Consider the following 27,928-nt stretch of genomic DNA (forward strand, 5'->3'; position numbering starts at 1 on the left):
TTCAAAAATTACTCATCCAAATAAGCTGAGACTTGTGTTCCTGATTTTTTTGGACTAAACATTGAGCTTCACATTGGCCCTCTAAGCAACATAACTGTTATTCAAAATGTGAGTATTATTAGTGGTTAATATGAGTAAACTAAGTAAGTGTTGTGGGTCAATGATTAAGCAAAATGATTTTGTATAAACTAAGTTTTAGAGTTAAAGTCCTTGAAGTCATCCCAAATTAGCAGAGGAAATGCACATAGATTTATTGTCCTAGGATTTTGGCTGATGAAGGCTTTTGTTAGTGGTTAATTCATTTTGTATGTAGTTATATTTTTTATACTTAAAGAGCAGATACCTATGCAGCTATAAACTCAATTTGATTAATGGTGTAGCCCCAGACAAAGTTAGTGACTACCAATTTAGCTTAGCACAAAACCTTAAATATTATAGGTGCACATGTGATCCTTGAGTAATTTAGACCTAATTGGGAAGGCATATAACCAGAGCAGAACAAAGCAGCCATATATGTAGGCAAAAAAACATGTACAGTAGCTAAGTTTGAGATGCTAGCCTAAGAAGTTTTTAATTCCAAAGTTGCAAACTTGAATTTTGAGGCTGAAATAACAGAATTCTTTGTGGGCCAGTCAATACATGGAGGAGGTGTTGTTGTCTGGATGCAAACTTCTCCAGATACGGCTGCTGGATCAGAATATCAGCATCACCCAGGAAGCGATGCACTTCATATGAGTCAAGCGTGTCCGTGATGAGTGACAAAAACAATATGTGCTAAAAGCAGTATTCTTATGTCAGTTAACATACTGTAAGAGTAGTGTTATAAGCAGCTTGCCATATGGAAATACTGTATCTTGACAGCCTATGTGCAGCTTGCATTGATGCAATGGAAAGGCAGCTAAGGCAATAAATAAATGGAGCACTTAAATCAGACTGCTCTGATAAGTGTCTCAATTGTATTGGTAGAAGCGGTGATCTGCTGAGCATCAGTTAATTGTGAGCTTGACTCATGTGACCTGCTTGAACTTACGCTAAGCTTGATTTATTGCTACTGCAAAGATTGGTGTTGGGTGAAATGAGTTTTACCGTGGCTGACAGATAGTAGGATTAGTCAGTGGACAAAAGAATAGTAATTAGAGGCACACAGTGTCACAGGTGTGAATGGTCGCCATGTGTCCCTGGGTTACAAGCGAGATAAATCCACTTCTGAAGGGCACTTCAAAGGGAGAACAATCATAGGAGCCATGCTGTAAGATCACTTCGAACAGAACTTTAAATTCTTTTTTAAAAAAAAGATAAGTTCTAAATAAACATTATATTTGAGCCCCACACATCAGCCCTTCAAAGCTCTCACAGTAGATGGTAAAGTTTTCGAAAAGGATATGGCATAGGGATAATCACTTCTGAAAACCTCTGTTCTTTAGAGCATGCATAACACTTAGGCCTATTGCCGGACCGACTGACGTGTAAACATGCTAGACAGAACCAACCTACAATCATGTTACCTAGGACTGTTAGTTTGATTTCGCAAAAACCTTTAGACTGAAATCAGACTTTTTAAAGTGCATGTAAACACACTTAATGCTCTCAAGATCTGCTGTATTTACTCCATCCAATTCCACTCTATTTCACACAAACATTAACTTGTTGTGTGTAATGAAGAGTCAACGGAGTTGAGATCCATGTGCAGCTTTAATAACAAATTAACGTAGTAATACAGACAGGTAGGGGTCAATCACCAGCAACAGTAATATCCAAGGTAATCCAGAGAGGTAGTCAATAAACAGGCAAGAGTCAGGGCAGGCAGCAGACAAACACAGGTTCTATCCAGATAAACAAGGCAGTAATAGTAGGCAGGCAGCAACAGGTCAAAACAGGGTAAACAGTCCAGGATCATACACAGTAGATACAATAAACACAGATAACGCTCAGATATCAGCCAGGGCAAAACAAGACTTAGGAATGAAAGCCAGTGAGACTTAAGTAGCAGAGTAGATGAGGAACAGGTAAGCAGGTAATCAGTGCCAGGTACGGGAATTATGGGAAATGGAGTTCAGAGTGGAAAAGTTGATATTCAGGTGATGGAGCCCTCAGGTGGTGAGTGGGAGGAACAACAGAGGCAGGATTCGTGACATTGTGGAAGTTCATCACATTTTTTTTTTTGGTATGTCAATGTGCATTTGGAGGTCATTCAGAGCATCAAGAGTTGTGTGTGCAGAAACAAGCAGTGGAGTGAATATTTCTCTTGTCTGCATGTGAAATATAATTAGATTTGACACTGCCTGAAATGCAAGAATTTTATATGATTCTGCTGGACTGCACTGACACGCGTTCACTCACACATTCACAGATGACACTATGAAGATTTTTAAAGATTCAGTATGGAAAGGGTATCCTTTACTACAGTGGTTTTAAGATGGTTTTGACATACAGTAGGAGATTTTACATTGGACATCATGTGACAAACTCACACTCTAACATTGTTTATTGTTCTTTATTTGTTACACATTTCATGTAGTCTGGGTCATATTTTCTTTTACCTTGTGTAGATTTGTTTGTGGTTTTCAAGGATGAAGGCATGTCATGCTGCCTGACCAGGTTCGTATCCGCCTAATTTGGCTAGCTTCTACCAAGAGACAAAAATGTTGCAGAGTTTGATTGGATGCAAATAGCTTTGGGAAGCCATGCAAATTTTATGGACAGTTGGAATTTATTATATGCATTTAACAGTTATTTTTCCCCCGACTATCCACTAACATTAGAAAAGATCTGCAACCCATTTTTTTATTTGCGAGTCGACAACTACTGCCTTACCACACTTAACTTTCAACAATGTAATAAATAAATAAATGCAATTGCAAATATATGGAATATGGAAAACTCCAGATGAACTCTCAATGAGCACTTACTGTAAGTGTTTGGACACAAACATTATAAAAAATGCGTTTTGATTGTGATCTAACTATGAGCTGCTATGACTCATATGAGATGCTTTATTAAATTCACATTAGTGTTTATTCATATGAGAAGATATTGTACAAAGCTAGAAAATACAAATGCAAGCTATATTAAGTTTGCCACTTCAGAGGGGTCAAGACAATTTTTCCTCATTAATCATTTTAGGAAACTGAACAATTATGTTTCAGAATATTTGAACAGGGCCTAAGATGAAGTTTAAGGAAGGAAAGGATCTAATATATGGATTGATGCTTTAAAGTATATCTTTGATCTGATCTTAAGAATTGGGCCCTATACTTGGAGTAGAAACGGTAGCTCTAAAAAAAAAAGAGTTCCTATCTCTCTTCTCAGTGTCTTATCACCTCCCCTTTTCTGCAGGTTAGCGCTCTATGTGTATGAATATCTGCTACATGTGGGGGCTCAGAAATCAGCACAGACCTTCCTTTCAGAGGTAGGTGAACATTTATTTGCATTTTCACTTTGACCTCTGTAGACTGTAATTAGAATTAAATCGTAGTTTTACCTATCTTAGTTGGGTGCAAGGCGATAATTTGACGTGGTGTTCCGCGACTGCTATCGTATCCTTGATTTACGTGTAACGTTTGATGAAGGGCAGCCGGTGGAGTTTCTGGTGCCCCCCTAGGGTAAGATGGTGCCCCTCTAGAGAGTTGGTGCCCTACACAGACTGCATAATATGCATATAGGTAGTGGCGGTACTGGCAGCTGCAATTCATCAGACAGTAAGTGATTTGAAAACCCCTCTGAAGGGTCTCTGAGAGAGATACTCAGCATTAATGGCATTGTTCTCCCCAGCTGTGTTTACGAGAGAGATGTGTTTATATCCAGACCCACGAGAGCTTTGATACAGGCTTGCTTACAACATGATTGCTGAAAATATACAATTGAACAGTTACAGTAAATGCAATAAAAAATTAGTGTCCTAGCTCAGAGTCAAGTAAATATTTGTGAATGACAGGGATGAGATTAGATAAAAACATCTTGGAACAGAACAAAAAGAGAGGAGGAAAGAGAGCGAATGGGACTGGCACAATCACTGAGGTAAAAACAAAAGGGTGGCCCACCACTCAGACATGAACGTCAACAAGCCAGACAGCATGTTGTGAGTCAGACCAGCTCTTGTGACTAAGCAAACCCCCCCCCCATTTCCATTGTGCCCAGCCTCCTGTCTTTTGTCACTCTGCTGATGTAACCAGTTCACACTGGACTTGCACGCAAAAATAGCCATAGCTCTCACAACAATGATTTTAGATAATGTTGGGCATACCCGTGTTGTTTATAGCAGTCGTTGTTGGCACTTTAATGTCTGTAAACTTATCTCACATTGTCAGTGACTTCAACCAATGACCTCATCATGATGGATGGTGTTTATGATTCTCTTCTGTTCCTGTTTAGACTTTTGAGAGTCGAAGGGTGTGGAGAAGGTGTCAACATACAGGTGCATCTCAATAAATTAGAATGTCGTGGAAAAGTTCATTTATTTCAGTAATTCAACTCAAATTGTGAAACTCGTGTATTAAATAAATTCAGTGCACACAGATTGAAGTAGTTTAAGTCTTTTGTTCTTTTATTTGTGATGATTTTGGCTCATATTTAACAAAAACCCACCAATTCACTATCTCAAAAAATTAGAATACATCATAAGACCAATAAAAAAAACATTTTTAGTGAATTGTTGGCCTTCTGGAAAGTATGTTCATTTACTGTATATGTACTCAATACTTAGTAGGGGCTCCTTTTGCTTTAATTACTGCCTCAATTTGGCGTGGCATGGAGGTGATCAGTTTGTGGCACTGCCGAGGTGGTATGGAAGCCCAGGTTTCTTTGACAGTGGCCTTCAGCTCATCTGCATTTTTTGGTCTCTTGTTTCTCATTTTCCGCTTGACAATACCCCATAGATTCTCTATGGGGTTCAGGTCTGGTGAGTTTGCTGGCCAGTCAAGCACACCAACACCATGGTCATTTAACCAACTTTTGGTGCTTTTGGCAGTGTGGGCAGGTGCCAAATCCTGCTGGAAAATGAAATCAGCATCTTTAAAAAGCTGGTCAGCAGAAGGAAGCATGAAGTGCTCCAAAATTACTTGGTAAACGGGTGCAGTGACTTTGGTTTTCAAAAAACACAATGGACCAACACCAGCAGATGACATTGCACCCCAAATCATCACAGACTGTGGAAACTTAACACTGGACTTCAAGCAACTTGGGCTATGAGCTTCTCCACCCTTCCTCCAGACTCTAGGACCTTGGTTTCCAAATGAAATACAAAACTTGCTCTCATCTGAAAAGAGGACTTTGGACCACTGGGCAACAGTCCAGTTCTTCTTCTCCTTAGCCCAGGTAAGACGCCTCTGACGTTGTCTGTGGTTCAGGAGTGGCTTAACAAGAGGAATACGACAACTGTAGCCAAATTCCTTGACACGTCTGTGTATGGTGGCTCTTGATGCCTTGACCCCAGCCTCAGTCCATTCCTTGTGAAATTCACCCAAATTCTTGAATCGATTTTGCTTGACAATCCTCATAAGGCTGCGGTTCTCTCGGTTGGTTGTGCATCTTTTTCTTCCACACTTTTTCCTTCCACTCAACTTTCTGTTAACATGTTTGGATACAGCACTCTGTGAACAGCCAGCTTCTTTGGCAATGATTGTTTGTGGCTTACCCTCCTTGTGAAGGGTGTCAATGATTGTCTTCTGGACAACTGTCAGATCAGCAGTCTTCCCCATGACTGTGTAGCCTAATGAACCAAACTGAGAGACCATTTTGAAGGGTCAGGAAATCTTTGCAGGTGTTTTGAGTTGATTAGCTGATTGGCATGTCACTATATTCTAATTTTTTGAGATAGTGAATTGGTGGGTTTTTGTTAAATGTGAGCCAAAATCATCACAATTAAAGGAACCAGAGACTTAAACTACTTCAGTCTGTGTGCATTGAATTTATTTAATACACGAGTTTTACAATTTGAGTTGAATTACTGAAATAAATGAACTTTTCCACGACATTCTAATTTATTGAGATGCACCTGTAGATGCTATGTAGTCTGATACTGAGTTTTATGTTGATAAAGTCATAAGGTCTGTTCCAAAACCCAGATAGCTGCCTCACTTCAGGGTTCCCTCTGAAAATCTGGAAATATCAGAGATTTTTAAAACAGTTTTTTCCCAGTTCTTGAAGTCATGGAAATTAATTAAATCTGGAAAAGTCATTTAAAAACTTCAATAGTAAATGTATATTTTTTTTTTCTAGTTTTGCTCTGCTCTTAAATACTACTTCAGTTAAATATTGCTCTTGTGTAAAGCAAAACTTGCTTGCAAGCCATAGATTGCAGATTTGTGAGCAAATCATTCTTTTGAGATGGTTCTTTTCATTGAATCAGTTTAGTCACAAATTGGACATTAGAGAATCGGTCTGAATTTGAATGATTTTTAAAATCCTTATATAGTAATCACAAATGGCAGGAACAGTCATGAAAAAGTCATGGAAATTCAGTGGTCAGAAAGTGTGGAAACCCTGAACCTAGACAGTATTTGAAGATATCACAGGTGAGGTCCTGATGCAAAGACAATTCCAAAAGATAGACAGCAAAATCATGCTGCCGTCTAAGATACCTTGTTTTATCCAAATTCAAAGGCAACATCGCATGTCTCCTTTGCAGATAGTGCAATCCCAGACTTTATTGCGATGAGCTCAGTGGGAAAAAACAAAACAAAACAAAAGTCAAGAGAAATTAATTTCATACCAAAAATAAATATAATTAAAAGTGTGTTCTTTTATCCAATATTTGTGTGTGCTATGTATTTTTATAGGCAGCCTTGAGTATCGTGGTGTTAGCTTAGCAACATGCTAATGCCAAACTCTATTAGAATCAACTCTTTTAGTAATTACAGCATTTATGTTGCAAGTTCCTATTCAGTCAATTATGAAGTTCCTTTTCAGTTAGGATGCTGCCTTAGCAAGGTTACTCACTAAGTTTTGGAACAAAGCTGTAAACTGCTTCACCCTGAGACAGGTTTATGCCAGTTTTAGCTCTCAAGTTACAGTTTTATCACTCAGATTTATGTTAGGCACCATGTTTGACTCGAAATTCTGCTCTCCATGGCAGAATTTGATCTTAATTATGTTGAAATCACAAATGGAGCACAGGTAGAGTCTTTCCACACTGAATTTGTTCTCTGTTTAACTTGGCAGATCCGATGGGAGAAGAATATTACATTTGGAGAGCCTCCGGGGTTCTTGAACTCATGGTGGTGGTAAGAAACTCTGATTCTCTGCTTTTATAAGCAAAGATGTCTTTAGTACTGTTTAGATAGGATTCGATTTCTATACAATGTTTGAGTTACAAGTATGAACACTGGACGTCTTTTTCATTACATCTACTGATTCACACAGGTTTGGGATCTGTAGTTATTACTAAGGTGAAATTGTCTATTGTTGAATATGGGCATGGAAGCTCATGTGCTCTGGATGTGAATCATGAAACCCATTTAATTAAACAAGACATAGGATTAATTGTATAATTACAATATATTTTGTACATAATTAAGGGAAAAAATTATTCTTAGGATCATACCTGATGCTGCTGCGACAGTGGCCATTCTAAGCAGTTCGTGATCAGACTTTGCTTATTGATTAAGTACTCTTTTTAAAGGGATAGTTCACCCAAAAATAAAACTTGATGTTTCAAACACGTAATACTTTTTTTCTGGCATGGAACACAACAGGAGATGTCAGGCAGATTATTAGCTTCAGTCACCACATTTCATTGCATCTTATTTCCACACAATGAAAGTGAACAGTGACTGAAGCTAACTTTCTGCTTAATATCTCCTTTTGTGTTCCACAAAAAACAGAAAGTAAAAAAAGAAAGTCATACAGGTTTTGAATGACATGAGGTTGAGAAAATGAAGACAGAATTTCCCTTTTGAGTGAACTTTTCCTTTAAATTGGATGGGATGCCCGAAGTACTTGAACTGTTATTTTACCCAGAAAGTTGGCCAAAAAGGTCTAAATCCATAATGGTGCACCAGACAACGCAAAAAGAAATTTAGCCTAAGTGACAGTTTTTTGACGAAGGTCAAAATAAATGTGTTGTGGTGATAAAAGTTTTGTGAAAAAATGACATACACAGACATTCCTCTCTGGTTGGAAATACACAGACATGTTCAATTCGGATAGGATTAAAATCACAAAGTGTGCCTGTGAAACACAAATTTACCTAACCTCCTCAAGAAATTCAAGTCCCTTCTGAATCATGCTTTAATTAACTGAGGATGGTCATTTATTATTCATCTAAAGCAGCAGTCCTTTTGTAATACAATTTACATCTTTTGTCACAGTGTTTTCTGGAATCTGTACTGTGCTGCTCCTGAGAGGAGAGAAACGTGTGAGCACTCAAGTGAAGCCAAAGTTTTTCACGACTATGTGAGTATTCACGACATTGGCATTACTGGTGTCTACAATATACATGCTTTCTGAAGGATGTAGCCTATATTACTGTAGGCAGTGAGCTACAGCTGGTCTCTTGAGACCACACAGAATAATTGTAAGTGGGTACTGTATACAGCTCATAGAATGCGAAGAAATGTGAGCTTGAGGAGAGAGGGAAGCGAGAAGCTGAAGAAGGATGATAAATTGGTGTTGCATGCTAGAGGCATTAGCAATGATGTCATGCATTTGCGGTCATCTTGGCAAGCCTTGACTTCTGTTCTGAGTGTGAAAGAGAGAAAGAGAAATAGAGGCATATGAGTGAGAGAGAAAAGAGGAGAGAGAGAGAGATTAAAGGCCTGTCTATAAGAAATAGGGACTGGATTGCATTAGGTCAAAATCAGCATAATGTCTCATTGTTCCACTTATACCTTGCTTAAAGCTACAAGTCAGGTACCTGTTTATCTACTTTAAATCAAATAGACCTCAGTACCATATCAGGATTAATTGATGACTGACTCATTACTGTAAAAGCCTCAGCTTTGATCTTCCACACTGTAGTACCACACTGATCTTCATTCATGCATGAAATGTTAGACACGTCAGTAAAACAAGAAATGCTGTTGTACTGAATATCCAACATTATCACACAATAAATCGACATGTTGCTTCTGAAAGTTCATGATCCTGAAATCAACCATATACTGCATTGTGTTCACATAAACAATGGTGAGCATGATTCGATGGTTGCATTTTTGCTCTACAATTAAATTTTTACTCCATGACATTTAGGTGTAGGGTTGGGGTTAGGGAGTAGGTTTAATGAAATATGCATTCCTGCTGACTGAATAATTTACAACAAAAAATACAACTCACTCTTGGCACAACTCCGTAGACATTTCACCCAGAAACTGGAGCTCTTGCGTGCCCATACATTCATCAGAACTTCCATCTTCAGCCACTGGGGGGCAGAGATTAGAATTTCGGTAAGCACAGACCGATTTCAGCAGCAGAACTTTCCTGCTGTTGCCGAATTCACAGTATAATCAGTCTGGAATTTCAACATTATTGTGTGTAACATAGACTCCGGAGAACAGAGGTTAAGATCCATATGCAGTTTAATAGTAAATGTGCAACTCATAAACAGACAGGCAGGGTAAATCACCAGTAATGGAACAGTGTAGGCAGATGAGAGACATAGTAATAAACAGGCAATGGTCAGGGCAAGCAGCGAACAATCACAGTAAGAGTCCAGGTAAACAATAGGTAAACAAGGCAGGCAGCAGCGTATCAAACGGTGGGAAACAGGCAGAAGTCGAACACAGGCAGGCAATATAAACTGAGATAAACGCTCAGAAAAGTTAGCAGGAGCAAAACAAGACTTCGCAATGATTACTGTTTGAACAGCGCTTAAATAGTCTATGAAATAGGGAACAGTTGTGAGTGTAATCAGTCCAGGTTGGCATGCTGGGAAGTGTAGTTCGAGGTGCCCTCAGAACTCGGGTGAGAGGGACCTCTGGTTGTGAGCAGGAGGAGTCCTTGAGTTCGTGACACTGTGATTCGGCCATACATCAATTGCGAGTGTGATATCGCTTTTAAACAACTGTTTAATTAACACTTAGTTAATATCGAGCAACTAACATGTTAGACACCATTTCTCCGCTAATGAAAATATTTAAGAACGAAACTAAAGATCCATCAGCCATTGCAAAATGTTGAGCAACCCATTGTCTGACATCCTGTCTGAAATGCCGCCAACACAGACAAGTGGAGTGAAACAAACAGTGAAATGTGTTATTCAGTAAAGTGCTGTTATACTGAATATCAGCAGTCTTGTAATACCAACTGCCCAATCATATTAGATAACTAACCTGAACTAACTGCTGTATAATTTAAAAAGTTCTTTGATAGTGGCTACAGTATGTTTAACAATTTTCCTGAAGTCATCAGTCATATTTAAGTAATATTGTAATTGTTCTTAACCAGTTGCAGTCATGTGACTTTTTCCTCACATACATCAGCTATATTTGTGAATGCCAGCAGGGGAGTAGCAATGGCGGTAAACGTAAAAATGAGTTAACGCATGCGATTAAAACGTATGACGCATTCATTTTTTCTTAATCGCATGTAAAAGCATGTTTTGACTTGATTTGACATTAGATTCTGACATTTTATTCAGCTCTGTATGAGTTCTGAACATTGGTTAGAGGGCAGAATCCTTGCAATGTGTCCAGTGGGGACATTACACTTGTATACACACAACAGACAAACACACAACAGTGAGTCTGTGTCGGAGAAAGGACCTCTTATAAAACACTGATGGGACTTGTGGCAACAGTTAAGTTCTTTGAGTCTTGTAAGTCAGCATTTTACCACATAAGCATGTCAATTCTTACAAGCCTGCTGCGCAGCTTGTTCTCCCGTGGAGGGTCTGTTGATGCTCCGCTCAAATGTAACAATTTCAACTTTGTATCCATTGCCTCTGAGCTTCTGAAGCATCAGCTTATGATTACCAGACAGTCTGGATGAATTATATTTCCATCAGCAGTGCCAGCGCTAAAAGCAGAACAAGACATGCTTTTCATAGGGAGTTCTTGCTGCCCTGAAACAAATCATATGCATTCCATATTCAAAGTGAAAAGACAGCCTGATGATGACAAATATTGAGGAGGATGAGGTTTTAAGAGATTTAATGCACATTGCAATGTATAGTAGTTCTATCAATCAGTCAACATCCTTCTTAGACTTTGGTAAATGTTTAATGTTACTTGAATTGGTGCTATTTTAGTCAATTTCTGTCTTTGTACTGTGGAGTTTGGAAAATGTTAATAAAGCAGTTACATATTGTTTCGTTCTATTGTGGTGTTCTTTCCAAAGGAGGAAATAAATGCATTTTGACAGGAAATAAGTACTGTATATTTAAATGTAATTATTTAAAATCTGTGATTAATCACGATTATTTATGAAAAAATGAGATTAATCGCGATTAAAAATTTATCTACTGACAGCACTAGTAAAAACATAATATCAAGAAACAAGATAAAACACCCAAAAGATAATTGCTTTTGATTCCTGTCAGGTCTCAGGACAAATGTATACAGGTTTGAAGTCACCACAAATATTGCCAAATTTGATTTTCACAAGTACACACTTGTTACATCATTGTAAACACTTCTCATTCATAAGTTACAAATGTTCCAATTGTTTTCAGGACTGATTTGGTCAGAATATTAGGGATGTGCATGGTAGCCATTCGTAATATTCAGAGAACTAGCTGCAAGAGTTCACAAATGGTTATTCGTTGAGAGTCTGGACTCAGAAGTAAAGAACGTTTATTGCAAGGGATATGTGTCAAACACTACTCATTAGCAGGCAAAAAAGTGCACAGTGAGCTATGATCCTAAATAGCACAAAACTGTAAATCTTCAAATGACAAAATCACTTAAAGTCAAAAATAATCAAACTGTCACTGCCTGTTGTCACACTGTTTGGAAGGATGAGGCGAGCGGCATGGATCCAAACGCAGTACTATTAATATTTTTTGAAGTACTATATACACTATAACTCAGAAGATGCAGAAGGAACAACAATGAAAATCAAACATTGGTAACACGTAACGCTCCTTCACGAACACAAACAAACAAGAACCGATGAAGACTATGGGAAACATGAGGGCTACACACACACACACACACACACACACACACACACACACACACACACACACACACACACACACACACACACACACCACTAATAACTAAACAAGAGACAGCTGGAAACAATGAGGAATGAAATCAGGAACACAGGCAAAAATGCATTTCAAACTAAGAGTCCTTGGAACATTTCAACATAAGAGTCCTTGGACACAGAAAGATGACAAAAAGGGGTTCACAATGTGACACCTGTAATATATTATTCTTAAGGTAATTTAACTTACCGGTAATATGTAATTTAAGTGCCAAACATGAAATGTGCTCTGCCCAGGCAGGTTCACATTTCCGTGAATTGGAGTATTCGCTGGAGAAATAGGTGTAACAACTAGCTCCATTCGCCCCTATTTACAATAGTTTATTGACAAACTACAAGTGGATTTTATCAGTGCAATTTAACAAGTCAGCAAATCCTGAACATATAAAAAATGTGCTGATGATCCTCATTGTCTGTAAATGCCCATCCTTCATATCCAATTTTGATGTTCTCCTGTCTGGCTTAGGGCTGGTCTCATCTGTGCTTTCATTTTCTTTGTGTTCACAGAGAGTAAAACAGAAACCGCTGTAAATTAAACATGAGAGGATGAGGGAAGGCACAGCAGCATGAAATAGCTTATAACATTATGCAGTCTATTCAGGCATGTTAATGAATGTTTTCACCCCTGAATGAAGAGAGATATTTCGCACAGTGTGTCCACATGTGAAGCTTGGATTGTTGGTTTGTTGCTGCATTACTATAAAAAGTGTAAATGTGTCTTTTTGATCTTTGCAGAAGTTTTTAAATGTACTTACACATTTTTAAATTAATTGGTGGGTGGGTAGGTGGATGGATGGATGGATGGATACAGTACATGCATACATACATTCATACAGTTACAGATTCTACTATGTTGTTTAGAGCAGTGTGAAATGTAATCAGCATGCTGTGGGAAAATCCTTTTATCCATATTGTACATGTAATCCCAATATGGTCTAATAAACAATATAAGACAGGGTGTTTTTAAACATAATTGAATACATATGCACACATGTATTTAATGTAATGTCTGGCTGACCATGTTCCAGAAGCAGCAAGGCTGAATCAGGGTGGGGTGAGCTAACAGCCGGGCAGGGTGGTCATTGTGAGTTAACTGAAAACACAGTTGTCCTGAAGGAACCCACAGACATCAGCACACACAGAGAGAAGCATATACACAGGGGTGGTTGAAAGTCTGCTGTAGCAGAGTGTGTTTCCCGCAGAGAGGAGATGTGGTAAGGATGACATCATCGCTGCATTATATTAGACTGCAGATATCGTGAGAAAGGTTGTCTGGTGCATACTGACTCTATCCTCAACACAAGTTGGGTGTTTTGTGCTGTCATGCCATTGTGGACAAACCATGTAGCCCCATTATCTGCTCCATGGGGCAGTGCTGTATATCTGACTGCCTGTTTGGTTTAGTGAGAGGGACAAAAAAACCTACCTAGACCTATATATTATAAAGTGCCCTTCTGTGGCCTTTATGTCTTCCATGCACATTCAAGTCTCTGAAGAATTGTATATGCCATGTGGCACATTTTAAAATGATCTGCAATTGCCAGTACTGTATGTACATCATCAAATTGCAACGAAAGATGTTATTTCACATTAAAACACATGGCTCTCTGGAATACTTTATTTGAATATAATGACTAGGACTGTCATTTTAATGTGTTAATTTAGTGCAATTAATTTGATGGAAAAATAAGGTTTTATAAAATAAATTACACAATTAATCTTGTCCCCTAACCTGTATCTAAATTCCTTAATTAGGAATGTTTCTACAATCAGAGCAATTCAAGCTTGATGTTTTTGTGAATCTGTAGCAATAGTGGGCAGTCAGCGCAACTCTAGTGGTACAGGCAACGTGCCTTGTCAAACCAACAAGGGCAGGCAGCAAATTTTTCCACAGATAACCTTGCGCTCAAAGACAGCTGGACAGAGCACAACAGAATGCAGGGATCTCGAGACATGTTTTAAAAAGTTTCATACTATGTTTGAACAGTTTAGCTGAGATATGACACAGCCAAAATGAGTCACTCCAAAAGCATCCTTTTTACTCATGAGCAAAATTTTGCAGACAGAAGTAGGCCAATTATACAGTAGGTTTATGTTCAATGATATGGAAATAAACCAAAAATTATTTTGACTTTTATAGTCACTTTTTGTATTGTTAAAATGCTTGTCTGCTGCTACAATATTTGTGCATACCACACTCTCCTATGGGTATGGGATAATGTACTGTCTCTGTACAAGCTGTACTTCAGCCCAGGTCACTTGAATATGGGGGCGGGTCTCTTGTCCAGGAATGGTCTGAGATGCGGGAAATAGAGATGGCATCCTCAGACTGGAGAACAGATCTGGAGGAAGTTTGGCAGAGCGCACGTGGAACTTTTCTCCTCAAGTGAGACATCCCATTGTCCCCTGTGGTTTTCCCTCTCGCCCCCAGCCCAGCTGGGCATCAGTGCATTACCGCATCAGTGGCCAACAGCGCACCTATATGTGTTTCTGCATTCACAAGTGGTTCTCTATTCTGGTCTCTCTCCTGGAGGAGGTTCCTTGGGAGATTCCGGTTAGAACAGATCTGTTGTCTCAGGCACGGGGCAGCATTTGGCACCCTCGGCCAGACTTATGGTAGTTGTGGGATTGGCCCCTCAGTGAGGCGCTCACTTTAATGATGGTTTATCCCCCACTGTTGTTGCTACCATTCTGAATGCTAGAGTCCCATTTACTAGAAGGCTATATATATGCTTAAGTAGCACGTTTTTGCCTCTTTGTGTTCAGCACGTGGTGAGGACCCAGTTCACAGCCCTGTAGGCTCAGTGCTGGAGTTTTTACGTTTTGAGGGCAGGGTTTCCCCGCCACGCTTAAAGTTTATGTCACTGTTATAGCGGTAGAACAAGTGCATGTGAATGGGGTTTCAGTTGGTAGACATTCTCTTGTCTCTTGCTTTATGCGTGGAGTGCACAGGCTAGGGCCTTTTTGCCCTGTCCGCATCCCGTCATGGAATTTGTCTGTGGTGTTTGAGGTGCTCTTGGGTGCTCCATTTGAGCCTATGGCATAAGTTTCTGACTCTGATAAATGCCCTGCTTCTGGAATTTGCTTTGTTTTAGAGGGTTGGTTATTTACATGCCCTGTCAGTCAATCCATTGTTTATGGATTTCGCCCTGGTTGTCGAAGGTAGTTTTGAGACCTTGCTTGGGTTTTTTACTTGTTTGTATGGTTTGGAGGGAAGTTTGGGGTTTGATTGTTGCACTAATGTTGGAAGGTGGTCTTTATAATTTTATTTTTGACACACAATACATTTTTTCTAATATGTCAAAATGTCAAATGTTAGTATGAGTGGATTGTCTCTCTCCACGTGGAATGTGAAAGGGTTGTGGCACCCCATAAAAAGAAGGAAGGTTATTTCTTTTCTTAAACATAAGAAATATGATATAGTGTTTCTTCAAGAAATGCATGTTTCCCTGCAGAAAGCTGAAAAATTTGGGAAGATATGGGGTGGACATGTTTTCATTAGTGCTGGCTCAAGTAAAAGCAGGGGAGTCATTACATTGATAAGTAAACATCTACAATTCAAATGTCTCAAACAGATTAATGATAAATTAGGAAGAGTTATTATTGTTTTAACAGCAATTCAGGGGCAAAGGTTGATTTTGGCTAATATTTACACACCTAATGCTGATGATCAGGACTTTTTTATAGATCTTGAAGGGATGTTGCAAGCTGCTGGCACCCCTCATGATATAATATTAGGAGGAGACTTTAATCATTTCATGGACTCAGTCCTTGATCATAGTGAAGCAAAAGTGTGTAAGCCCCCTAGAGCAACATTGACGCTTCACAGGATGTGTAAAATTCTTGGTCTTATAGATATTTGGAGACTTTTGAAACATCTGATAGGGACTATAAATTTTTTTCATCAGTCCATAAGATTTATTCTAGAATATAATTTGTTTTTTATATCTAAGTCCCTCATTTCATCTGTTGTTGATTGCTCCATTGGAAACATCTTAGTCTCAGATCATGCCCTGGTGAGTTTAGAGGTGTTGCCACATACGGAGAAAAAGAAATCATATAGTTGGTGCTTTAATGTATCCCTTTTGCAAAATCCTGAATTTCAACAAATGTTAAAGGCTGAAATGTTTATATGGAGACCAACTGGTCCTCAGTATCCTCTGTGGGCGTGGCTTGGGAGGCACTTAAGGCAGTTCTTAGGGGCCTGGATCATACAGTATGCCTCATTCTTCAAAAATCCAAAGCATGAGAACTTGTAGAGTTGGAAGGGAATTTTAAAAGTGCAGAGGCAGAGCTAAAGTGCCGAATGTAGTCTGATGGCCCTGAGAATTGACCCGATTGAAATACAGATATAATACTATTTTGTCACAGAAGTTGGAGTTTTGGCTATTCAGGGCAAGACAGTCATACTTTGAATCAGAGGACAAAGCAGGGAAGTCTTGGCTAGATACATAAAGCAGAGAGAGTCTTTTTCTACCATTCCCTAATAATGCTTTTAAAGAATTCTCTCTTGATCTCTATAGTTCCACATCTTCGACCACTGATGAAGATATTAGAAACTTTGTGGAACCATTAGAACTCCCTAAACTGACGACTGAGCAAAACAGTTATCTTGATTCTGAGATAACCTTGGAGGAGCTTGGCAAGGTAATTAAGGCCTTGCCTACAGGCAAGTCTCTGGGGCCAGACGGCTTTTCCGCTGAATTTTTTAGATCTTATGCTACAGAACTGGCTCAACATTTGTTAGAAGTTTATATGGAATCATTAAAGAATGGGAAGCTTCCGCCAACCATGACACAAGCCCGGATCAGTCTGATTCTTAAAAAGGACAAAGATCCACACGAGTGTAAGAGTTAATGTCCAATTTCCCTGATCCAGCTAGATGTAAAAATATTGTCAAAAATTCTGGCTAACCAATTAAGTAAAGTTATGACATCTCTTATACAGTACATATAGATCAGGTGGGGTATATTCGGGGCTGCAGCTCTTCTGATAACATTAGGCGTTTCATTAATATCATGTGGTCAGTGGCGAATGATAAGACTCCGGTCGCTGCCATCTCATTTGACGCTGAAAAGGCATTTGATATGGTAGAATGGATTATCTTTTTAAGATTTTGGAAATATACGGGTTCAGGAACACTTTTATTCGATGGATTAAGTTACTTTATAGACATCCGGTAGCAGTGGTACAAACAAATGGATTAATTTCAGATTACTTTACTCTGGAAGGGGCACCCGGCAGAGTTGCCCTCTTTCCCCATTATTGTTCTGTCTTGCCCTGGAGCCATTAGCAGCTGTGATAAGAAAGGAGGATGATTTTCCAGGGGTGGTGGTGGGAGGTATGGTACATAAGCTTTTGCTTTAAGCAGATGATAATTTATTATTCGTCTCCGACCCCATTAGATCTATGCCTTGCCTCCACAGAATTAATTACAATTCCTTTACAGAGTTAATTGGTCTAAATCTGAAGCTTTGGCTCTGACAGCATACTGCCCGACAATGGCTTTTCAGCCAGGTGCCTTTCAGTGGCCCAAACAGGGCATTAAGTATTTGGGTATTTTATTCCCAGCAAATTTGTGTGATTTAGTTAGGAGGTTGGGAAGGTTAATGTTATTAAAATTAATTGTATTCCAAAATTCAACTACCTGCTACAGTCACTACCTTTAGATGTCCCCCTCCCTTATTTCAAGCAATTTGATAGCATAGCGAAGTCCTTCATTTGGAATGGGAAACGTCCTAGATTACATTTCAGTAAGCTGCAGAGGCCGACTGACAAAGGTGGGCTAGGTCTACCCAAGATTTGTTTTATTATTATGCGTTCGGTCTCAGACATTTGGTTCATTGGTCACTTCCATCTAAGAGAGCCCCTCCCTGGTTTTGTATTGAACAGGAAGTTCTTGCCCCTATTTTGCCATTGCAAAGCCTTTCTATCAAACTAACCGGAGAAGTTAAATTACACCCTGTTATCACGCATTTACACTCGGTATGGACAAAAGTGTCCAGAGTGTTTAATTTGGACATTTTTTTAAATGTTGCCTTGAGCTTATGGCTGAACCCCAAATTATGTATTAATAAGTCTCCTTTCTGCTTTTTTCTGTGTTCAATATGTGAACCAATAAAAAATTGTTAATCAAAAAAAAAGAAAAGAATTTAGAACATACTGGAAAACAACACTACATACACTATACACAGCTGTTTCTTTACAAAGTATAGTTTCCTTTATGAAATAGATTTTTATTTTTTTGCAATTTCTTGGGATAAAATGGGTAATTTAAAATATTATTTTAGTCAGAATTCAAGTCATTATATTTTTTTTTTTACATTTATGAGCCGAAACAAAAATTAACCATTGTTTTACTACAGTAGCCACAGTTTAACCATAGTATTTAGTTAAACCATAGTTACTACAAAATTAACCATGGTTACTACAATATTACTGTAGTAAAATCATGGTTTCCGCCAAAAAAACCTTGGTTACTACAGCCATGGTTATTACAGTCATGGTTACTACAGTATTACTTAAGTGAAACCATGGTTAATTTTAGTTTATTATTATTATTATTATTATTATTATTATTTATTAACCACAATTACAGAACATTATCAAAGTTGTAACAACTTTTAATTCAAATAAACTTGTAAAAACTTCACACAAACACATTATAATAAATGCCACCTTTAGATATGTTTTTATTTAGTGTGAATTTACTCCAGAAGCAGTATGTCTGTTTTTCTCTCATTACGTCTACAAGATACTGCTCCCTCTTGTTTGAGCGTGTTTGTGCTTGTGTCTTTCAGCATTAATGCATGTTAAGATGAGCGAAAAAAGAAATAGTTCCCATCCTGTGCAAGTATTAATTTCTAATATAGCCTAATCCTTTTTATTTCACTTTGAAGCTTATGATATATGTTCATGGTAACCAAATAATAATATCCTTAGTTTAAAAAACAACAACTTTAGAATCGATATTTTTGTTTGAGGATCGATATTTTTGATACAACATCACTATCGGAAGTATCGATACTTTAGGATCGATCCGCCCATCCTTAGTTTCCCCCTAACTCTCATAACCATAACTTATTACCCGGCATTGTACTTCCTGGCAAGTTTTTTTGTTTTTCTGTATAACAGTAAAAAATTACTGTACTGCAATATTTATTATTATTATTATTATTATTAAAAACAGCGTAATTTAAGACAGTACAACAAATAATACCAACTTAAATAGTAAGTCATAATTTTGTTTGCTTATTTATGTATACTGGAGTATACAATCATTTGAGAGAGTGTTTAATTGTCAGTAAAATAATGTCACAAGGCAAAAAAATAGTAATGGTCCTAAAACATGTTCCTTTTTGACCTGGATATGTTCTTGGAAGATTCATTTGATTATTCGTGATTACAGAAGTGTATAGATGTGGCTGAAGGACAACCAAAATGCCATCATTAACCACTAGGGCTTATGCCACTGGAGCTTGTATGGTCAGGTAAATTCTGACCGTGTGTAGGTAGTGAGAAAACAGGGGAAAGCAGTTGATTCTTTTTCCATTTTGATTGAGTACCAATTCAAAACCACCCAGCAAAATTGTAGTACATCAACACTTGTGCTGTTAACTCAGTGTCTCTGTCTTTCCACTATTACATATTTCTTCTCATTGTCTTAGTTTGTGTGTGTGTGTGTGTACGTAGGTTTACTGGACTTTTAAAACAGCAGGATAAATTCACAGGACAAAGTCTTCATGTTGATGGCTGTTTAATGACCACCAACTCTCTAATATCACCTCAACTATGTGCAAAGTGCAAAAATAAGTCTTATTTGGAAATACTTTATGATTAATGTGGTCACAGGGTGCCTACTTGCTTTACAACAGTTAATTTATTTGACTTTTTAGTGTCTGCCAATGCTTATTGGAATGTAAATCTAGAACACAGTACATTAGTAACTTGTCTAGCTATTTAAAAAAAGAGCAGCAATTTTATGCAATGCTAATAATGTTGAAAGTTATTTTTTACTTATTCTATATTTCTCTGTCTCTTCAAATTGTCCATTCATTATTAGGTTGTTGTTACTTATGCATAATAATCATATTTGTTTTTAGACTATAATGTATTTATGTTGTTACTAAAGTGACTTATGTTACATCCCACTCTTCTCCCCCACACTCTTTCTGTGCCATTTATGTTGTTTCTCAGAGGTTATATGAGGGTATATTATCTGAGTCGTGTGTGTTTTGTATATATGCTTTAGAGTGCAGCAGCAGCACATAGTCCTGTGATGGGAAGTCCTCCTGGAGAGGGTATGCCTATGCCCCCTGGATTTTTTCAGGTATACACACATATTACATGTATTGCACTAAGGCACATATCCGGTACAATAGATTGATCGATTTGGTTTGAACTCTGTTAATTTAATGTAAAAATCTTCTGGATAAAAGTAATTTAATGTCACTGTGTATTAAACTTGGTTCAGCTCCACCTACACAGCATAGACAGACAGGTATCTCCACAGACAACGGCTGTGTCCAAAACAGTAAAAATGTGGCCTTTCACTGGCAGTATACAGAGGAAGGAAGGGATCAAGGTTGTGTAACATCCTGTCTACTAAGATGCCTTCATCTGGTTGGCTTTTGAATGCAGCGTAGATGTATCATTTGCAGCCTATGATATCCCAGTGCTGTGCATCTGGGTTGGTAGTTGGTGGAAAGAATAAAAATGGCATCTGATAGAGCAGTTGAAATAAGTCCATGGTTTTAAATCGGGATTGCCAGAGCATGTGAGGGGATGCACAGAGATTGATGATAAATTCACCAAGTCAAATTAAAAGATACATAAATACAATAAAAATGTATTGTGAAGATACATGAAAATGATTGGCTTAATGGACGATAGTCCAGATTATTAGACCGTAGCTCTATGGCGTTATAATACTGTTAAATGCCATGAACGCATGTATTTCATGCGAGAGCGCATCCACGTACTGGCATGATTAGAGGGGTGCTGTCTTGTAAATTTTGTCAGAGGGGGGGCTTACTGTTCAAGACTTTGAAAAACCCTGAAATAAGTCAATGAATTTATAAAGGTTTTTAATATGCCATTTATACTAAGAAATAAGCATTGTAGTATTTAAATATTTACTTAGTTATTTCAAAAGCAGACAAGAATTTGTTCTAACCCTAAAGCCACTTTCCCTAGGAGGCAGAGATGGAAACTCGAGTCTGCAACTCGGACACTACTATTCTGATGTTAGTGAAACTTTGTAATACAGCACTTTTCGTACCACTGTCTCCTTAAGATGATTCGCTTATAATGTATTCCTCTTTTATAAGTCGCTTTGGATAAAAGCATCTGCCAAATGAATAAATGTAATTGAATGAATAAATATAAAGTGACAGTACCATCTTACCAGTACCAAAAGACAGGTTCTGTTCCTTTATATTGCTTGTTCTGCACCTGATCAGCCTGAATGTAGCCCACAATTTTTAAGGATAATTGTTTGTGATATTTTCTTATAGTGAAAGGTATTTCAAAAACGTCTCGGTAACATACATAACCATGATTCCCTGAGGTGAATGAGACGCCGCGTATGATCGCTGTGGGACACCATCCAAGTGTCACGTGGTCTGAAGCCCTTATACAATCACTCCAGTTTATTGGCTAATGGGGCTTAAGCAGCACCCCCTAGGGAGCTATGTCATGGTCTCCATAAAGGCGCTCAATTTTGCGCCATCGAGTCATATTTTCTGCAAAAGTCATGAGCCTATGTAGCTGCTAGAGAGTATGGCCAGCTACACAGCGCCTCGTTCCCCTCATGGAACCAAGATTATGTACGTAACCGATATGTTCCCTTTCGGAGAACTCGAGCTGCGTATGATCGCTGTGAGAAAGAATACATTCACGCCATGCGAAAAGTAGCAGCCCTTGTGGCAAGCATATAGCGGCTCACAAGCGAGCTAAAGCATCTGAATAAAAGGAATTATGAATTTACTCCTGTTCCAACAGAGAGAACCTGTGAAGCAGGAGTCAATCCCTCATCCAGATTATAAAATCTAACAAATGTATGCAGAGTGTACCACCCTGCCGCCATACAAATGTCCTCCAAGGACGCACCTCAAGCCAAAGCCCATGAGGATGCCATGCTCCTCATAGAATGGACTTGAAAACCTGCTTACATAGAGACATAGAACATACATGTCAGGATCCTGTCACCACAATAAACCTGACTGACAAAGGTGAAAGGATCCTGATACCATAAGCCTGTGAAATGTTCTCGCAGGGAGAACACGTCCCACTCTGAACATTGCTAGACACTGCCATAATGACAGAACGCAAGCTGGAGACAGGCACGCCTGCATCGCCTGTGAGTCCAGTTCCACTCCTAGAAACAGAGTCTGTTGCCATGGCAACAGAACACTTTTGTCTAGGTTTACAAGCAGCCCTAGATTAATCAAATGGCTGAGAACGACATGTCGATGTTGGGCAGCCAAAGTCTCTGCGTGAGGTAACACCAACCAATCGTCGAGATAATTCAATACGCGGATGCCTTGAAGCCTCAAGGGCGTCAGAGCTGCATCCATGCATTTTGTGAAAGTGTGTGGTGCCAGTGCAAGTCTGAACAGAAGGATGCAAAATTGGTACGCTTTGCCCCCAAAAGCGAATCTGAGAAAACGCCTGTGATTTGACGCAATCTGAATATGATATAAGCATCCTTCAAATATATTGTCACAAACCAGTCCCCCGGCTGTACTTGTGACATTATTTGTTTCTGCATCAGCTTTCTGAATTGACATTTCATTAGGGGGAAGTTCAAACGTCTCAAATCCAGAATGGGACGCAAACTGCCATCTTTTTTCGGGACCAGAAAATAACGGCTGTAAAAGCCAAATTCTCCCTGAAAAGGGGAATCTCCTGTTTTGCTCCTTTTTCTATGAGAGAGTGAATTTCCCAAATCAAATACGGGGCTTCCTGAACAGAAACGTCTATTGGAACAACTCCATTGAATACTGGCGGAGTCCACCTGAACTGAATGACATAACCATGCTCTATCATTCGAAGTAATCAGTTTGAAATGCCCTACAACTGCTGCCAAGCTGCTAGATGGGCAGACAGAGGAATTAATTCATGGCTCTCACCTGTAGCGCAACATGTAACCACTAGATGGTGCGCTTGGCTTACTTTAGGCGACTGCCCCACAACCAGCGGCACAGCGGAGGGAGACCTTCGTGCCTCTTCTACTGTGGCTGGTTGAATGGGACTTAATAGTTTTTCTGCCTTTATTTATTTATTCAGGCATAAATGATGAGCGCCCTGAAATGCATTTAAAGCAGGGATGCTGACAGAATAAACCTTTTCCCTGGTATTTTGAATGGGAAAGAGTGTGTGAACATTGGGGGGAATGTTTATTTGAGAAAATTGGTTTGTCACAACGGCCCCAGCATTCTTTATGGAGGGACAACGTGTGGTGCTTATGTTTGCTTAATAAACATCGAATTCTGTTATGCATGTCTCGAGATGGCACGGACAAGTCTCAGTTGCCTCCACTTCTGAGACCATCAATCCATGCATCTTATCACATGGCTCACTGTGTATGACACTGTGGAGACTCTGCATGTGGAGGCTCATGCTACACTCCGCGATCCACGCACAACTTACCATGCGCCCCATTGAGAGTGAGAACCCCTAATCACGACCATGAGGAGGTTACCCCATGTGACTCTACCCTTCCTAGCAACCGGGCCAATTTGGTTGCTTAGGAGACCTGGCTGGAGTCACTCAGCACACCCTGGATTCAAACTTGCGAATCCAGGGGTGGTAGTCAGTGTCTACTCGCTGAGCTACCCAGGCCCCAATGTGTGCCTTTTTAATTATCATATATAATTTTCTATATTTATTGTATCTATATATCTATTATTCTAATACTTTTGAAGGAGCATTCAGAGTGCATAAACACTGGGGCTGCATGTACTTCAGTAATAATGCACCAGACCTCATCAGTGAGAACATAGATTGATTAACTGTCAGCAGTCAGTCTCAGGATGTACCTGCCTGCCTGATTTGCATTGACAATCACTCATTCATAGTCTTAAACTCAGACTGCAGAAGAATCCAGCTGTCAGGTCCAACAATCCCCTCTTCAGTTTCTTCTGTAACTCACTCATTTTGACTCTGTTTTGCCTTAAATCACCACTCGCCTTAAGACAGCAACAGTACAGTCCCTTTTAATGCTGGATAATTGTGAAAGAGAGTGCCATCATAAGCTTTTAGCCCACCCTGATGAGACACAGGATGGGCTGATGTATTGCAATTATGATCTTTCAGGCAGTCTGTATACCTAGCCTACAACTCCTTTGTATCACACATCTCTCCTTGCAGGCTTAGGCTATAATTTTTGTTCAATTTGCTGGAGTTACCTCACCTATATTTTAACAGTGATACCGCTTTTACAAAAATGCACAGGTGCATAGTATGTAATGTGAACAAGAATATTAGCATTTGGCATTGGCTATCAATTAGAAAATCTAATTTAACAGGCTGAGTGACTGTGATTTTTAAAGAGAATTGTAGTGTCTCCCGCTGGTGGTGTGAACCATGATGCAGGTCTTGTCTTATATTCTTGCAAATTGTTGTGTGGTAAACTGAATTGATTAGTTGTTCTCTGCCCTTGTGTTTCCACAGCAGTTCATGTCTCCTCGATACCCAGGTGGGCCTAGAGGTTCTCTCAGAATACCCAATCAGGTATTTTTTTCTCTGTATACTCTGGTTAGTTATGTTTTTAGGAACTGTGGTTTTCATTCAGTGAATGAAAATGACACTTCAATCAGATTTGTTTTGAGCAGGCTTTGGGTTCTGGGAACCAACTCCTCTTACACATTGAGAGGGATCCTTCTAGACAACCAGGTACATCAAATAATACTAATGACACTGTAAATATAAGAATACTTGCTTCATGGGCAGGCCCAAAGAGAATCTGCATGTGCAGATTCCTGCAAAATTGGAATAGCTGACATTCACAAAGTTCAACACATCTCCTGTGTTTAGTATGTTTGTTTATTTTATTTTATTTTACTTTTGGGGACCAATATGAGTATTGTATTCTTAGCTGAGTTTAACACATGACATTTTACCACATTTTAATAAATTCCACAGAATTGTGCTGGTGTCTCTTTTACAATACGTGCAAAAAATGTAAAAGAAATCTGCAGGTTCAGTCTGGGCCTTTTTAGGAGTAATATACTGTAACTGTCCATAATAATCATAAAATAAAGGAAAATAAATCACCATGAGGCATTTCTCCTTTTACAAGGCCATTCTCACATGAGTGGGCACATGCAGCGAGTGACTCCTCGAGGAATGGTTCCTGTTGGACCACAGGTGAGTTGTCCATGAATAATTAGGGAGAGCCGTATGTGTGGAAGCATGTTCCCAAACAGTTATAGATTGTATTGTTCTATCCAGAATTATGGCGGTGGGATGAGACCTCCCCTAAATGCCCTAGTAGGACCTGGATTGCCTGGGATTAGCATGTAATTATGATTACATCATGGTTCATCATACAGCTGTGAGTCCCTTATTTATTCTGAATCCTTATTGTATTTCTCAATACATCTGTTTTATGGCTGTGTAAAGGGGTCCTGCAGAAGGAAGACCATGGCCAAACCCTTCAAATACCAATTCGGTTAGTTCTCAAAATGAAACGTAAGTGATAAAAAACCCCAATATCAACACTAATTCTTACACACTCTATTCCATCTCAGATTCCTTATTCATCTGCGTCCCCAGGCAGTTATTCGGTAGGTAATGCAACATTCTCTATGCTTTCTCTTATCACATATAATCTGTCTTTGCCAGAAAATAACTAGAGAAAAATAACTAGAAGAAAAGAACCAAATTTACAAATGTAACTTTGTGTAACATATTTTGAGCATTTGAAGAAGCAGAATCAGTGTGTTTGCAGAGTGCCTCAAGGCACACCCATCATGCCCAGTCCTGCAGGTAACAGATCCTGGATCAGTAAACTTTAGCACACAACACTAATTATCATATCCAGTGGTTCTTAACATTTGCAAGGCCCCCCTTGGTGCAAAACGATATTCGAAGTGTTATTTTATTTAAATAATTAATAAATAATTTATGTTTAAATGCTGTTTTTTAATGGTTTTTAGCATTTTAAAAAAGTGTGATTATTGTAATATAATTTATTAAATAATTGCCCCCAAGTTGAGAACCACTGCACTATTTGACTGTAGACAGAAAGGATCAAACACTGCAGGTTTCAGATACCCATTGAGCTGCATATATAGACAGCATTTTAAAGCATCATACGGTAGGCACACTCCTCACACAAAGGCTGTTCTAAACAGAAGGCAGTAACACTATGTTGCCTATTAAGATACCTATTTTTTTTCTCAGATTTTAAGACAACATAGTATATGTCCTTTGCAGATAAGGCAATCACAGAATGCATTGCAATGAGCTCAGTTAAACATTCCTTCTAACATGATGGACAGAGACGAATGTTGATTCTAAATAGAGTAATATTTTATTCCAAACCGAGAAATATTTATGAAAAACTTCCAAAATTGACTATTTCACCCAATGTTTGTGCATGTAATTATTATTATTTTTAATTTTTTTACTTTTTATCATTTTGTTAGTTTTGCAACATGTGATAATGCCAAACTATTGTAATCAACTGTGTGTTAGTCGAGTCTCATGTGGTTTTATGTTATTTGTGTGAGCGACCATTAATGAAGTTGCCGCCAATGTAGAGAGTTGCAAATAGTCACGAATGAGATTCCATTTAGCATGCTGTCAGGCAGTAAGGCAGGTGAATGGTTTGAGAACAGAGCCAGTGTTTTTTTGTAGTGTTTACCCATATTGACTGCTAGTCAGGTAATAATGAGCAAACAACCTGTGATGTAATATTTTTGATTTTAGAGTCAAACAACTCTGTCGACAACATGTACAGTATTATCAGCTCTGTCCCTCCGAATGGAAACAGAGCAAATGTGAGCTTGGTCTTATTTGGCACTTCATATATAAGAAATATATGTGATGTTTTCAAATGGGATTTATTTCTTTTCAGTTTCCATTGGGTTCTGGTGCTGACGGTCCAATGGGCATCATGGCAGGCATGGAGCCTCATCATATGAATGATTCATTATGTAGGACAAATATAACTGCCAATGCAAAAGTAAACACTGATCTTGTTTTTAGTCTCACCCCCATTGCTAAGAAGGCAATAACCAATTGGGAGGGGAGGCATTCTTATATAAGTACAAAACTTTTAGAACAACATGTTTTTAAGGCCAGAAACATATACATTATGCAAGTACGCAAAGGCAGATGTGTGCGCTTGGTCAACACATTGACAACGCTTGGGCATGCATTCCTGCATTTGTATTATTATTATTATTATTATTGTTATTGGTAACATACACAGATTACTGACAACAAACATTGACCAAAAATAAATACATAAATAATAATACAAACATATACACTATATGGCCATAAGTATGTGGACACCCCTTCTAATTAACGAGTTTGGAAAACAAATCATAATGTTTCTCCATACAATTGCATTCTAGGGCATTGCATTCTGTCTAAACATTCTTGAATATACGCACTAGAAGAAGTGATGTATAACAGTTTCTTCTGCAACACCACAAAATTTTCAAGAATTTTCAATACCCAGATTAAATCGTTTAAATAATGTTCTTGCATTGCTGTGGCGGTAACAAAACTCAGTACTTAAGGGGGGCGCTAGAGTTATCGGATGTGC

The 27,928-nt window shown here is 38.6% G+C and overlaps 1 protein-coding gene across 1 annotated transcript in view; it reads left to right on the forward strand.

Annotated features, from left to right (window-relative positions):
• Positions 1-27,928, forward strand: part of LOC127439662 (single-stranded DNA-binding protein 2-like) — a 41,662-nt gene that overhangs the window by 10,456 nt on the left and 3,278 nt on the right. The window contains exons 3-13 of the mRNA XM_051695904.1: positions 3,337-3,409; positions 7,159-7,220; positions 8,307-8,391; positions 20,396-20,473; positions 24,820-24,879; positions 24,981-25,041; positions 25,448-25,515; positions 25,600-25,667; positions 25,771-25,819; positions 25,899-25,934; positions 27,230-27,337. Of these exons, the coding sequence (XP_051551864.1) occupies positions 3,337-3,409; positions 7,159-7,220; positions 8,307-8,391; positions 20,396-20,473; positions 24,820-24,879; positions 24,981-25,041; positions 25,448-25,515; positions 25,600-25,667; positions 25,771-25,819; positions 25,899-25,934; positions 27,230-27,337 (748 nt within the window). The remainder of the gene's footprint in view (positions 1-3,336; positions 3,410-7,158; positions 7,221-8,306; positions 8,392-20,395; positions 20,474-24,819; positions 24,880-24,980; positions 25,042-25,447; positions 25,516-25,599; positions 25,668-25,770; positions 25,820-25,898; positions 25,935-27,229; positions 27,338-27,928) is intronic.

The sequence above is a fragment of the Myxocyprinus asiaticus genome, chromosome 4, assembly GCF_019703515.2.
Source record: "Myxocyprinus asiaticus isolate MX2 ecotype Aquarium Trade chromosome 4, UBuf_Myxa_2, whole genome shotgun sequence".
Taxonomy (NCBI): domain Eukaryota; kingdom Metazoa; phylum Chordata; class Actinopteri; order Cypriniformes; family Catostomidae; genus Myxocyprinus; species Myxocyprinus asiaticus.